This window comes from Scyliorhinus torazame, chromosome 10 (genome assembly GCF_047496885.1).
Source record: "Scyliorhinus torazame isolate Kashiwa2021f chromosome 10, sScyTor2.1, whole genome shotgun sequence".
Classification (NCBI taxonomy): Eukaryota; Metazoa; Chordata; class Chondrichthyes; order Carcharhiniformes; family Scyliorhinidae; genus Scyliorhinus; species Scyliorhinus torazame.
In genome coordinates, this window is record NC_092716.1 from 170267651 (window position 1) to 170283154 (window position 15504).

Consider the following 15504-nt stretch of genomic DNA (forward strand, 5'->3'; position numbering starts at 1 on the left):
CACCCATTTCTTAAAGGTACTCTCACATGAGACCTCCCACAAGTCTCGAAAGACGTGCTGGGAGGGGCTGTTTAGCACAGGGCTAAATCGCTGGCTTTGAAAGCAGACCAAAGCAGGCCAGCAGCACGGTTCGATTCCCGTAACAGCCTCCCCGAACAGGCGCCGGAATGTGGCGACAAGGGGCTTTTCACAGTAACTTCATTTGAAGCCTACTTGTGACAATAAGCGATTTTCATTCATTTTTCATTTCGTTCGGTGATTTGGATATTCTGAATTCTCCCTCAGTGTAGCCAAACCGGCGCCGGACTGTGGCGACTAAGGGATTTTCACAGTAACTTCATTGAAGTGTTAATGTAAGCCTGCTTGTGAAAATAAAGATTATCATTGAATTAAAACCATGCGGTATGTCACAATGAAACAATGCAGAGCATCCCACAGTCATTAACAATGGGAGGTCCATCACAGCAAGAAACAATGCCTTGTAGGAGAAAACAATGCCCCATTCTCATCACAAGAATTTACACATGTCACGGCATGACATTCAACATGAAACAATGCAATGCCATGACATAAGGAAGCAATCAAGTCCTTTTTCACAACGAGGCAACATGGAGAGAGGGCAACGTTTATTACAACAAGAATAAAATCAGATCACAAGAGGAAACAGCGCAGCACAGAAAAACAACGGCTGGGAACTTCTTCAGCCAAGTTATGAGGACAGGGTAAAAGCAGTTCTGAGTCACCTCTCACAAAAGGTCAGAGGGCACTATCCCTTTAGCACAACAAGACTGAGGCAGCCTCCAAAATGAAACAGTGCAGCGCACCTCATGGGAAGAGGCAACATGCCCTACACGAGGAAGCAATACAGCATTGATTGCAACATTCTTTGTCACAGCCAATTTGCAGCATCCCTCAATGCAAAAAAACTGGTTTGCGTCCCTCATAAGGATCACTGCAACATCGTTATATCAGGAAGTAATTCAACGACTCTTGCAGAAGGAACTATTCCTTAGAAACATTTGCTTAGTAGTACAAAACTTGAAGATTGCTGAAAAGAGACATGATGTTGAAGCATTTTGTCTTGCACTCCTCAGGACAAACAAAAGAATGGCAAATTTCAAACAATCACAACAATTTATGCCACAGGAGAAAAATATTTTTTGGCTCGTTGGCAAAACAACAAAAAGGTAGCCCGTCCACGGTACAATTGCATCATGTTTAAATTTTAGTGCTGGTGTGATGGCAGGTACATCGATCCTAATGATTGGCTCATTGAAGCAAACAACATTCCTCTGGCTGAAGGAGAGATGGGCAGAGTGCACACTGTACTTAACCAGTCCGCACATGCAAAACCCTCCAAAAGAAATCTACTGTTAGATGTGATTCCACAATTAGGCAACATTTGCTGAACAATCCTGAGTGGCTAATAGCTACACTAACAACCAATTTAAGATACAATAAGCCCAGCTCAGTTATGTTTGTTTGAAGTGACATATGCTTGCCCCCTGCAAGCAAAAGCAATATGTTTAAGTCTTACATGTTTTTGAATCGCTCGGAAACATAGTGCCCCCATTGCATTCTTGATGGCAACATCTTGGCCAATCAAATCGACTTGCCAACCTGTCAGCACCCCTTTTCTACTGTGATATTTGAAATTTGGCATTCTTACATTTGTCCTGATGAGTGCAAGATAAAGTATTTTGGCAATGTGTCTCTCTTTTCAGCAATATTCATATTCCTTGGAAAGGCAGGCAATGCAGCATCCATTATAAATTAGACAGACACTCACAGAACATGAAACCGTGTTACATCATTTGCAAATGGGATCAACGCAACACAGCTCAGCACAGCTCGCATGAAACAATGCAGCACAGCTCACATGAAACAATGCGGCACAGCTCACCTGAAACAATGCAGCAAAGCTCCCATGAAACACTGCGGCACAGCTCCCATGAAACAATGCGACACAGCTCACATGAAACAATGCAGCACAGCTCCCATGAAACAATGCGACACAGCTCACATGAAACACTGCGGCACAGCTCCCATGAAACAATGCGACACAGCTCACATGAAACAATGCGGCACAGCTCCCATGAAACAATGCGGCACAGCTCCCATGAAACAATGCAGCACAGCTCACATGAAACAATGCGACACAGCTCACATGAAACAATGCAGCACAGCTCCCATGAAACAATGCGGCACAGCTCACATGAAACAATGCGGCACAGCTCACATGAAACAATGCGGCACAGCTCACATGAAACAATGCGGCACAGCTCACATGAAACAATGCGGCACAGCTCACATGGAACAATGCGGCACAGCTCACATGGAACAATGCGGCACAGCTCACATGGAACAATGCGGCACAGCTCACATGGAACAATGCGGCACAGCTCACATGGAACAATGCGGCACAGCTCACATGGAACAATGCGGCACAGCTGATGCACGATCAATTGCACAAAGACGAGAGTTGAATACAACTGAGGCTTTATTACACTAAGATGTGTGGCCTCCTACAGCAGCTGGCGAAATGGCTGCTGTATGGGGAGCACACATATTTATACTCCGCCTACTGGGTGGAGCCAGCAGGCAGGGACTACCCCTGTACCTATAGTACAGGGCCTTACCACAACAGCTCACATGAAAGAATACAGTCTTTCGTGCAATTTGTAACAGTCCACATAATAAGTAAAACACACCCCGTGCATTAGGAAGCAATGGGACGCACCTCAAAGGAAACTACAGTGCCACAGCAAGCAATGCAGCATTTCTTGCAATGAAATGCAGCATCTCTCACAAAAGGAACATTACATGATCCAACCAAACAGGTAACAGTGCAGAGTCCCTTAACCAGAAACAGTGCAGTATCCATTGCAGCAAAATCCTCAGCACATTATTTGCAAAGCAAGCAGGTAACAGTCCTCATAGGAATTCTAGAATTTCTGTTTGATCTTTAATTGGAAGAAAAGGAGAAAATGTCAAATGTTACGCAAGGGACAGTCACGCTAGTTTCAATCCCACCAGAACCTGGCTCCATTCAGGTAAACAAAACATTGGATCAGGACATGGTGCTAAGAAGCCAAACTTAAGAGCCAAACATTTCTCCTTCTCGCATGTAACGTACCCTCTTGCTGGCTCCACTGGATGCGGTGGAGGATGCAAAGTTGGAGTCAGTCATGTTCAGTTTGGTGCTGAGGTTGTTCATGTCGAGTCGGGCTTTTGTTTTCTCTGTCAAACCAAAAGATGACACAAATAACAGTCAACAAGTGAAAGTCAGAGTGAGCTACGTTTGAGTTTCTCATCCCACCCCAACAAGTTATTTATATCTGAAGCCCCTTATAAGTGACTGGCTCCATCACTCATTAACAACCACATTATAGAAGAAACAAATTAATTATGGCATGTTAATAATTTCCATCCAAAATTATTATGCACTTAATGGCAGTGGTCCCACTACTGGTGTTTATATTTTAAAAGAAAGTTACCATGCAGGTTGTGCTATCCCAACGCAGTGGATCATCCCCCATCGTCGGAGAAGTCAAGGCCCACACTAGGGCCTGCATAATTTCCCACACTGCCAATCAGAGCCCTGTGTGGGTACAGTTCTCAAATCTAATCTTTTCATGTGGTCTCTACCAGGCAAACACTACTCTTGCTACCATCTATTCGGCACCTGCTATCCTGGAGTTTGAACACCGTGGACTCTTACCAGGCCAACAGAGTTGGTAGGAATCAGGAGTGTAGGGGCACAGGAAAGATATGTAAGTTGAGGACAAGGTCGGTTGTCTGATGTGTCCCCACCTCTGTCCGTTTGAAGCAGGCTGTCACAGGTACTGACAACCAACTCCACAGAGGCAGTTGCCGATTTGAGCAATTGGGGTGCCACTTAAGTGCCAATTCCAGAGCTCAGCAGCACCTTTCCACATCGGACAGGCCTTCCATTGAGGCCCTAGCCTGGCAGCTACCTGGAGGTGGTGGTGGTGGCTGGGGGGGTTGTTGCAGGAAAGGCAATCATGTCCTCCTCGCATTTGCCCAATCACATGATGGCAGTACGTCATCTGGAGGAATGAATGGAACAGGTGACCGAGGTAGTACATTGGAGGATAAGAGTTTGAGTGGGAGCTTTACTGTTGATTGATCAGGCTATTGTGTTTGTGATAGGCCAGTGTAAGTCAACCTTCTTGCTGCTGGTGGGTCAACAGACTGGAATCAATGGCAGTGTGCTTATTGGGTAAGGGTAGGATCACTTTTGAGGTTAAAAGCTGCTTCTTTCAGAGCAAAGTTTTGTATGGTTTAACTGTAAATTCATCTTCCTCAATGTTACAAGTATTTTGTTCTCAGAAACCACCAGTTCCAGATCCAGGAGCTATCATTCTTGCTAAATATGCTTCTGGCTACACTGTGCTCCATCAGCTATCATGTCGAATGCCAAGAGAAGTGGTTCAGAAAGGTGCTATTAACTGGTGACTGAGGGGGGAGGCGCAGAGTTTGCACAGATTAGAACATCAGTGGGTGCAACAGGGATTTAATAGAGTACGAATTCCTCAGCTGGGAGACGGGGGTTATGTAGTAGTAATGGCCTACTCTCCCATGTTTGACCTGGTGCTATTAGATTTCATGGGGTCCAGAATTGATGTTGAGGACTTCCAGGGCAACTCTGTCCCGACTGTGTACCACTGTGCCGCCACAGTGGTATACAGCCTTACAGACAATGTCCCAAACACCAACATCACCATTCCTGGATCATACCCAGGGATGGTGATGCTGTGTTTGGGACAGTGTCTGTAAGGCATGATATTTATTAGTGTCACAAGTAGGCTTACATTAACACTGCAATGAAGTTACTGAGAAAATCCCCTCGTCGCCACATTCCAGCACCTGTTCGGGTACACCGAGGGAGAATTCAGAATGTCCAATTCACCTAACAGCACGTCTGTCGGGAGTTGTGGGAAGAAACCGGAGCACCTGGAGGAAACCCACAGGTGAACGTGCAAACTCCGCACAGTGACTCGAGCCAGGAATCAAACCTGGGACCCTGGCGCTGTGAAGCAACAGTGCTAACTACTGTGCCGCCCGTGAATATGATTACATCAGGCTGTTGCTTGACTAAGTCTGTGAGGCAGCTCTTTCCATCTTGACACAAGCTACCAGATGTTAGTAAGGAGGACTTTGCAGGGTCAAAGGGCTGAGTTTGCGCCTTGGTCAATGCCGGGTGGTATTAACTTTATCGCAGTTGAATTCAACTGAGTGGCCTGCTGGGCCATTTCAGAGGGCATTTAAGAGTCAACCACATTGATGTGGATCAGGAGTCACATGTAGGCCAGACCAGGTAAGGACAGCATGGTTCCTTCCCTAAAGATCATTAGTGAACCAGATGGATTTTTACGACAATCATTTCATGGTCATCGTTCGACTTTTAATTCCACATTTTAATTCCACCATCTGCTATCGTGGAATTCAAACCCAGGTCCGAGAGGATTAACCTGGGTCTCTGGATTACTAATCCAGTGACAATGCCACTACGGGCTGAGATGAGGAGAAATTCCTTCGCTCAAAATTGCTAATCTTTTGAATTCTTCATCCAGAGGATTGTGGATACTCAGTCTATGAATATATTGTATTCATAATATGTATATATTCACCCGAGGAAGGAGCAGCGCTCCGAAAGCTAGTGACATCGAAACAAACCTGTTGGACTTTAACCTGGTGTTGTAAGACTTCGTACTATGAATATATTAACACAACACAAGAAATATTAGGAGCACTTGGCCCATCAAGCCTGCTCTACCATTCAATACGATCATGGCTTCAACTCCAGTTTGCCACCCACTCCCCATATCCCTTCATTCCCTGAGAGACCAAAAACCTGTCTATCCCATCCTTAAATCTATGGATCATCCGCAATCCTCCTAGAGAATTCCAAAGATTCACAATACTTTGAAGTAACTTCTCCTCAGTTCAATCCTAAGTGATCGACCTGTAATTCCGTGTTTTAGACTTCCAACCAGGGGAAAACGATCTCTCAGCATCTACCTTATCAAGCCCCCATCAGAATTTTGTAGCTTTCAATGAGATCGCCTCTCATCCTTCTAAATCCCAGAGAATATACCCCAATTTACTATGCCTATCATAAAACAGGTTTCCTTCCCCAAAGGATATCCCAGGGACCAACTGAGTGAATCTTTGCTGCATTCCTTTCTTAACTGTGCAGACCACAACCACATACAGTACTCCAGATGCAGTCTCACCACAACTCAAGACTGAGATCAAGAGATTTTGGTGCACCAAGGTAATCAAGGGATATGGAGATAGGGTGGGAAAGTGGAGCTGGTGTAGAAATTCAACCATGTCTTTATTGAGTGGCAGAGCAGGTTCAATGAGCAATATGGATTCCTTCTGCTCTTAGTCCTTGATTTTTACTCTTCACTGTGAATTTCAATAAGTATCTTCTTCAGAGAAACTCATGGATACATGGTCTTAAAGTGGGTGAGATCTTGGGATTGAAAATCAACGCCATTCCATTGCAACAGAAAATAATGGAAAACCATCCCGTCCATGACTCATCGTCAGGGAAAGGTACTTAAACCGCCCCCCACAACATGACAACCAATGAAATCAGATGTCATTACCCTTTGACTTACCGGCTTCTGACTCAGCTTCATATGGCATCTCCTCTTCAGAACTTGAGCCATTCAACTTCTTCCTGTCTTCCTCGTCATTGACATGCTCCAACATCACAGACTCTAATGTCTTGCGCTCCTTCTCATGCATTGAGATTTTATCTTTGCTGCTCATACGGGAAATAGAAGTCCTGGTGGGATAACGGATTAGCTCTGGTTGGCTGTTAGTGTGATGCGTGCAGCCCAGGACAAGGTCAGCAAGTTCCATCTCTCAGGGTTAGACACAAAACTCAAACAGGGTATAAAGGAGCCACTCTCCAGCGCACTCTACAAATTGGGGGGGGGGGGGGGGGGTGCTGATCTGCAAGGCTGGCCAGCTTAACACAGAATTCCAATGTTGCATACAGCTTTTGAAACAATTCTCTCCCAGCTCTCTACTTTCTCATGTGATGTCATGGTCTGTTATTCTGTGTGACATCCTTATCCACTCTACAAATATGAGTAATGCATTCCCAGCTCCATTAACCTGATCTATTTTCCTGTGTGGAACACATTCCCAGAGCCCTCTCATTCAATGTGCATTTTTGTCCCTGACTCACATGAAAGCATGATCTTCATTTACTGCTATCAACTATGTCACACATTCCAAGAGTGGAGGAAGGGTGGGTAGAGGATTTGGGGGGCCCCGATCGAGATGGAGGAGCTAGTTCAGGGCTTGGGGAGTATGCAGGCAGGTAAAGCCCCGGGGCCGGATGGGTTCCCGGTTGAGTTCTACAGGAAGTTCTCGGAGCTGTTGGGTCTGTTGTTGCTGAGAACCTGTAATGAGGCGAAGGAAAAGGGAATCCTTCCCCCGACGATGTTGCAGGCTTTGATCTTGCTTATCCTCAAGCGGGGTAAGGACCCACTGCAGTGTGGCTCTTGTGGGCCGATTTCGCTCCTCAATGTGGATGCCAAGCTGTTGGAAAAATTTTGGCCACCAGGATTATGAACCGGCTGCGGTCAGGGTATTTTCGGTTGTACCGTGGAACAAGGCAGGGGTGCCCTTTGTCCCCCTTGTTCTTTGCCCTGGTGATTGAGCCTCTGGCCATGGCATTGAGGGAGTCCAGAAACTGGAGGGGGTTGGTTCGTGGGGGGGGGGGGGGAGCACCGTGTCTCACTATATGCAGATGACCTGCTGCTGTACAGTGCGGATCCGGTGGAGGGGATGGGGGAGGTCAGGCAGACCCTTAGGGAGTTTGGAGACTTCTCGGGATATCAGCTCAACGTGGGCCTTCTTTAAACGGGTAATAAGGAGCATTATGAGATTTGTGTGGGCAAATAAGACCCCGAGAGTCAAGGGGCTGTTCTTGGAGCGCAGTCCGGGGGGGGGGGGGGGTTTGGCGCTGCCGAACCTGTGCAGCTATTACTGGGCAGCGAATGTGTCTATGATTCGGAAGTGGGTAATGGAGGGAGGGGCTGCGTGGAAAAGGTTAGAGGCGGCACCCTGTATAGGTACTAGTCTGGGGGCACTGGTGACGGCAACGTTGCCGCTTCCACCGATGCGGAATACCACGAGCCCGGTGGTGGCGGCGACATTGAGGATTTGGGGGCAGTGGAGACGGCATAGGGGGAGGTAGAGGCCTCAGTCTGTGCTCTGATACTGGACAACCATAGGTTCGCTCCAAGTAGGATAGATGGTGGGTTCCTAAGCTGGCACCGGGCGGGAATTAAAAGGATGGGGGATTTATTCATCGATGGGACTTTTGCCAGTCTGAGGGCGCTGGAGGTGAAATTTGGGTTACCTCCGGGAAATGCCTTTCGGTATATGCAGGTTCGGGCGTTCGTGAGAAAGCAGGTAGGGGAATCCCGCTGCTGCCTGCCCGAAGGATACAGGACAGGGTGATTTTGGGCGTGTGGGTCGGGGAGGGTAAGATAGCGGAGATATACCAGGAGCTGCAGGAAGCGGAGGAAGCCTCGCTGGAGACGCTGAAGGGCAAGTGGGAGGAGGAGCTGGATGAGGGCCTATGGGCTGAAGCCCTGGGCATGGTCAATTACTCCTCATCTTGCAGCAGGCTCAGCCTGATCCAGTTTAAAGTGGTGCACAGGGCGCATATGACAGGGGCGAGGATGAGTACGTTTTTTGGGGTGGACGACAGGTGTGTGAGGTGTTCGGGGAGCCCAGCAAACCACGCCCATATGTTTTGGACATGCCCTGCGCTTATGGAATTTTGGAAGGGCTTCGCAAAGCCTATGTCCAAGGTCTTGGATACTTGGGTAAAACCGAGCTGGGGATAGCGATATTTGGGGTACCGGACGATCTGTGAGTGCAGGAGTGGAAAGAGGCCGGAGGTCTGGCCTTTGCCTCCTTGGTAGCCCGGAGAAGGCTCTTGTTAATGTGGAGGGACGCGAAGCCCCCAAGCGTAGAGGCTTGGGTCAACAACATGGCGGGGTTTCTTAGGTTGGAGAAGATAAAAGTTTGCCTTGCGAGGGTCCTTGCAGGGGTTCTCCAGGCGACCGTTCCTTGACCATGAATAAAAACATTTTTTAAAAAAAACTATGTCACACATTGAGAACTTTGTTATCCTGTATTGTCTGCTGCTCTCCAATGTTACGTGTAACACACTCCCAATTCTCTCCAAGGAGGCAACTCACAACTCTTAATTTCTATGTAATGTACTCCCTGGATGCCTTCTGGTGTCTTGCAACATTCTCCCATCTCCCTATTGCATTGTAATAGTCTCTCATGCTCACTTTCATTCTTGGCTTAGCTCATTTATTAGTCACATCCTTTTGTGATTTAAAAAAAAAAATGGTCTTTCTTTGCAACGTCAAGCAGGAGCAGCATCTGCTGAACCAGTGTCGCAGTCTACTTGTGAGGGAATGCTGGAGTTGTTCTTTTGTACCCTGTTTGATCTCAAAGCACAAACCAATCACTGAGCCCCTGCCAAGGGCCCAGAGGACAGTTTTCACACATTTTACTGGGTGAGGCTCACTCTCTTTGTCCAGTGATGAAGCTAATACAATACAGCCGACTTCCAATCAACCTGTACGTGGCCAGGGCTCAGCACACAGTACATTCCTCATCAATGCACGGTTACTGCAACGCTCCCTGCTTTGCAGTATTTACCTTCCTTAGCATCACCCCGATGATCAATATGTTTGGAGTAGAAATTTAATGCCTCTCACTTTTTCGAAATCATTTTTAAAATTTTAATACAGGAACACAGAAATTACTAGACAATAGTCCAAGGTTCATTTACTTTGCCTTGCCAAGTGGCAGTCACACAATGTGATGCTGCAGACGTTGATTAATCATGACAATCGATATGTAGAATATTTTAAAAGATCCACGGAAGAAACAGTTATGAGGTTTAGAAAAAGGAGCAGGATATTGTGGCAGGATGGGCCCTGAGTAGATGATGAAAAGGTGGATCACTCTTCGGAGCAATGAGTCCATTAGAAACAACAGAATACAGAGGAAGAAAAATAGATAGGCAGGTAAATCACTGAAGCGCAAGGATTATGAAGCAACAACGCAATGATTCACAGACCTACTGGAATTCTTTGTGCAGCCAAGTTGAAATGAAATGAAATGAAAATCGCTTATTGTCACAAGTAGGCTTCAAATGAAGTTACTGTGAAAAGCCCCTAGTCGCCACATTCCGGCGCCTGTTCGGGGAGGCTGGTACGGGAAGTTATCGGATTTGCAGAAGACATTTGGGAATGTTTCACATCTGAGGTTTGTGAAGAAGATTAAGTTACCCTGCACAATTGGTGGGTAAAGTAGCTGGACTGGAAAGCGTGTCATGAAGAAGGGATGGGGGATGATAAATGGGAAAGATCCCAGGAGAGTTTAGGACCAGAGTTGTGCAAAATTTACTTTAGTTTTGCTGCTGACTTCACATTATTTATAAATAATATAGCAGTTGTATTAAAACTGAATAATTAACAGACACTATTAAATGGTTCAGTGATTACCATGGAGGATATTGATGCGAGTATATTGATCTGGTTCAATTTAGTAGATTGCTTTTAATGTTCAATAAATTTCACATTATGTACATTAGGACAGTGATGTGAAACATGCACACAGTGGAGTGATATCCATTTGTAAAGATGAGAAAAGATCTGGGAAAAACGAATGGCCGTTCATCAGAAGTGTCCTGGGCGGGATTCTCCCAGCCCCGCGCCGGGCCTGAGAATTCCCGCAACCTCGCCACGCTGCCCCGGCATGTGATTCTCCTCGGAGCGGAGAATCGGCGCCATTGACGCCGGTGTGTTTAGCGCGGCGCCGCTCTCCGCGGCCGGGCCGCCGATTCTCTGGCCCGCATGGGCCGAGCGGCCGCTCCAAAAAGGCAGAGTCACGCTGGCACCGTCCACACCTGGTCGCAGCCGGCGGGAACTCTGCACGCAGGGCCGGGGGGGCGGCCTGTGGGGGAGGGGGGGGGGGGTGGTGAGGGGGGCTCTGACCCAGGGGGTGCCTCCGATGGGGTCTGGCCCGCCATTGGGGCCCACCAATCGACGGGCCGGCCTTTCGCTCCCTGGGCTTATTTTCTTACGCGCCAGCCCCTGAACTCCCGCACGATGTTGCGTCGGGGCCGGAACGTTGTGGGAGGCCACCGCGCATGCCCGGGATGGTGCGGTGCACAGCTCCCGCTGGAATGGGAGGCTGGAGCGGCGTGAACCGCTCCAGCGCCGTGCTGGCCCCCTGTAGGGGAAGGGGAGGGGGAGATGGGGAGCTGGGAGGGGGGAGGGAGGGAGGGGGAAGGTGGGGAGGGGGAGGTGGGGGCGCGATTCACGCGATGCTGCGATTATGCCGGTCCGCCGATTCTCCGGCGTTACCGAATATGATGCATTACTACTGGGCGGCGAACATTGCAATGGTTAGAAATCGGCCGCAGGGGAGGGGTTAGTGTGGGACAGATGAAACCGGCATCTTATAGGGGTACGTGTTCAAGGGTTTTGTAGGTGCCTTTACCGTTCTTGCTGGCTAGGTACGACATGAGCCCAGTGGTCGGCCCTGAGAGTGTGGAGGCAGTGGCGGCAGCATCTGGAGCTGGAGGGTGTCTCGGTGTGGGCACCGATTTGTAACAATCATAGGTCTGCATCGGCGGCGCTGGATGTGAGCTTTAGGATGTGGCGGCAGGCGAGGATTGAGCGCTTTGGCGAGCTGTTGATAGGGGGCAACTTTTCTAAGTTAGAGGACCAGGTGGAAGAGTATGACTTCCCAGTGGGAATGGCTTTAGATACCTTCAGGTTCGGGACTTTGGAAGGTGAGAGGTGCTGTCCTTTCCTGGGTTGCTGTCCCTGGAGTTAGAGGACAAGGTGCTGTCGCAGGACAAAATTGGGGAGGGGAAGGTGCCAGGTCTCTATAAGGAATTGACGGAGTGGGAGGGAGCCCTGGTGGGGGATATTAAGCGTAAGTGGGAGAAAGAGGTGGGAAGGGAGGTGGGGGCTGAGACGTGGGCGGAGGCCTTACAGAGGGTAAACGCGCCTTGTCATGTGCAAGGCTAAGCCTCACCCAGTTCAAGGTGGTTCATAGGGTTCATATGATGATGGCGAGGATGAGTAGGTTCTTTATAGTGGCAGAGGATAGGTGTGGGCAGTGCGCAGAGAGGCCCGCGAATCACATCCACGTGTTCTAGGCTTGTCCAGGATTGAGGGGTTCAGCAGGGGTTCTGGGATGTGATGTCCAAGGTGCTGGGTGTGGAGGTGGTCCCGAGTCCAGAGGTGGCGATATTTGGGGTGTCGGAAGACCTGTGAGTCCAGGGGATGAGAGATGCCGCCGTTTTAGCCTTTGCCTCCCTGATAGCCCGTGACGGAATTTGAGTACAGAATTAGGAAAATAGTTAACCCGGTATGAGCAAGTCTCCAGGCTTGAAGGGATCTTCATTTTCATAATGGAGCAAAGGAGATGTAGAATTCACCCCCAACTAATGTTGTTTCTATGAATATTCTTAATTAAAAAATAGGTAAGATTCCTTCCAGTAGCTCAGCTGGCTAACGGAAATAAATAGCTGGGGAGAAATAGAGAGAACATCGCCAAAGATGCTTTAAGAACAGAATTGAGGATTGAAGGACTGCATAAACTGCGTAGCTTTCAGAGTTTGCGAGTGCACAGAAATCTCACATCAAGCATCAAATTAGATGGAAGGTTGGGAGGGCATTCGGGTATTTTGGCAGGCTCAGAGAGGAGTGAGAAGGAAATAATGAGCAGGATATTTCCTAAAGAGGTTAAAGCACTTGAGTAAGACCCATGGCTGAAGGGAAAAGATTTGCACTTGTTCTCTTATGGCTCCCAAATACATCCCCTTGGATTTTGTATACAATGGATCACTTTGAAATGAAATACCTGTAATTTGGCACAGGCATCAGTGGGACAGGCAGAAAGGAGCTCGGTTTAAAATACCATCCCGAGGGACAATAATTCTTACAATGCAGGACTTCCTCAATAGTGTACATTAGCGTCAGCTGAGATTATGCGTTCAAGTCCTAGAGTGGGGCTTGAGCACACAACTTTCTGACTTAGTGCCAAGCTGTCAGTGAGGCAGTTGATTGTCCATGATCTTCGTTAGGATGGATTTGCTGGCACTCAATGTTATTTTGCAGAAGGCTTGGGTGGAGAGATTACTGCAGTACATGAAACTACCACTGGATGTTATTAGCATACTTTAAAAACTGCAGTTATCTCGTGGGAGAAAAGGGAGCTCCAATATTTCATCTCCCCTGCATTTTCAGAATTGCAGCAAAAAGCTGCTTGATTTCCTTCATTTTCTTTTCTGAAACTGCAATCTCAATTGAAAGAGGGCTGCATTGTACTCTGAATATTAGAACAGCAACACACTCACACACACGATGCCCAGCACATCTTCAGCTCCACACACTAGCTGCATCTGGCAGCTGCCACTTAACAAGGGAGCACGAGAAACTGGCTTCATCCGTACAGATCGGAGAAAATAAAACATCCCTAGTCCATCAACTATGCTGCAATTTTTGTCAAGCACAATTTTATCCTTTATTTTCCTTGCTTTGCAAAATCCATCCCTGTCCCTTCACCTACAGCAACAATGCAAGCCCCCACCACCCCTCGTGGATCCACTGAGATGGAAACGTACCCTTCCAGTTTGCTAACAATACAGCCTCGTAGCTAGTTACCAGATGATGAATGAAAAGGGCCAGAGCTGATTTTCCCACAGCTCCATTTCAAGATGCTGACAGGAGTGGCCAGCTGTGTGCAAGTTAGATAAGAATTCTGACTGTTGATATCTAGAAAGGAGGGAACCCACACGATTCTTAGAGTGGGTATGTGTGTTTTTGCTCTGTTTGTTATGATGATTCCCTCGTGAATCGATGTTCCAAATCCCAGCAGGGACAAGGGGGCAGGGAAAACCTTAAGATGAAACCAGCTGGAGCCCAGAGTGAGCTGCTGAGAGCAGATCACACGCATCCGTCTGGAACAATGCACACCAATTAGAAAATCTCAAGCAAATTAATGGAGTACCAAAAAAAGTATGGAAATAATTAGAATATAAAATATAGTAAAACTCCTCAAAATAGATTTAAAATTAAAAGTAAAAGCCTGTGAGCATGCAGTATCAGACACCATAATTGTCAATGCCTCCCTATGGCTTGAAATCCAATGTTATCTCCTCACCCAGTGCACTTACCACTTTAAAAAGTAGGCCAAAGCTAATAAAGTTCACCTTCATTTGGTGCGGCTTCATTTAAAATCGCTTAACTGAGCATAAATGGATGGGGTCAGCCATCACACTGAGCTCTGCCACATTTGGACCATCACCTTCTGCTCAGACAATCAAATTTTAACATTTCTATTCCACAGCAGGGAATTTGACACCTCAGCAAACAAACTTTAAAGACAAAACAAATGATAATTTTTGAAAATGATTTTCAGTGACACTAATGCTCCTAGGTTCCAGTGGGGAGAGAAGAGGGGAACCGTGGGGGGGGGGGGCGTGTGGGGGGGGGGAAGGGTGGGGGAGGAAATGAGGAGTGTTTATAAGCAATAGCTCAGTTTCCTGATTGGTGAATATTGTGCCCACAGGTAAAAGGGAATCCAGTGGTGTTACGGTAGGTATGGGCCCACTCATCAAACAGCGAGTCGACATGCTGAAGTAGAATCATGGATACAAACTGAGCATGATCTAACCTTCTGGTCCTGGACGAAAGCTGTTGTGAGGCATTCGGCAATTCAATCAGTGAGGCCTTGGCTTGCTTCTCCTTCTCAATCTTTATCTGTTTTTGGCCCCCAGAGGAAAGAAGATATAATATTGAACTTAATTAATATGCTTATAAATGTCCAACTCCGGGAGAAAGCTGTGGAAAGAACAAGAATTCAAGATGGCCTCTCAGGTCCAACTCAACTCTCCCGACTTTTGCAATTAAGAAGAAAACTGATCACCCAACTCCAAACCCGGGTGTCAGAATCTCTCTTGAATCACAAAGGTATCATTAATACTGGTTACTGAAGCAACAATAATAAGCCCCAATGAGAAAAACCTATGTAACTTGGATCAGATTGCAATAGAAAACGACATGCAGATTCACTCAGCAGCATGATGAATGTGGAAGTGAATCGGGCAGTGACATCTTTCGGAACTGTTCTCCTGAGATTCACTGATAATTCCTGAAGAGCTGTGTTGAAGCAGAAGCCCGTGAGGTCTTTTCTCCACTGAAACCCCTTATGGATAAACAAGTCCTGATTCTCACGGCCAGGAGGGACATGAATCTCTCTGGCATTTCGGGATGATAGAATCCTTACTTCTTATCCAGCAGCATGTGCACCCAATGGGTCGTCACTCTTACACAAACAATAAATCACTGCCTCCCAAACAGCCCCAACTTGATGCTTGTGGACCTCAGGCAACAGCAAGTA

The 15504-nt window shown here is 47.3% G+C and overlaps 1 protein-coding gene across 4 annotated transcripts in view; it reads right to left on the minus strand.

Annotated features, from left to right (window-relative positions):
- Positions 1-15504, minus strand: part of LOC140431032 (protein phosphatase 1 regulatory subunit 12A-like) — a 349337-nt gene that overhangs the window by 129222 nt on the left and 204611 nt on the right. For 3 of the 4 annotated variants that reach the window (XM_072518928.1, XM_072518930.1, XM_072518931.1), the window contains exons 7-9: positions 14779-14864; positions 6654-6823; positions 3137-3240 (exon numbers count right to left, since the gene is read on the minus strand). In XM_072518928.1, coding sequence (XP_072375029.1) covers positions 3137-3240; positions 6654-6823; positions 14779-14864 — 360 coding nt within the window. The remainder of the gene's footprint in view (positions 1-3136; positions 3241-6653; positions 6824-14778; positions 14865-15504) is intronic. The other variant, XM_072518929.1, reaches the window with a different exon arrangement.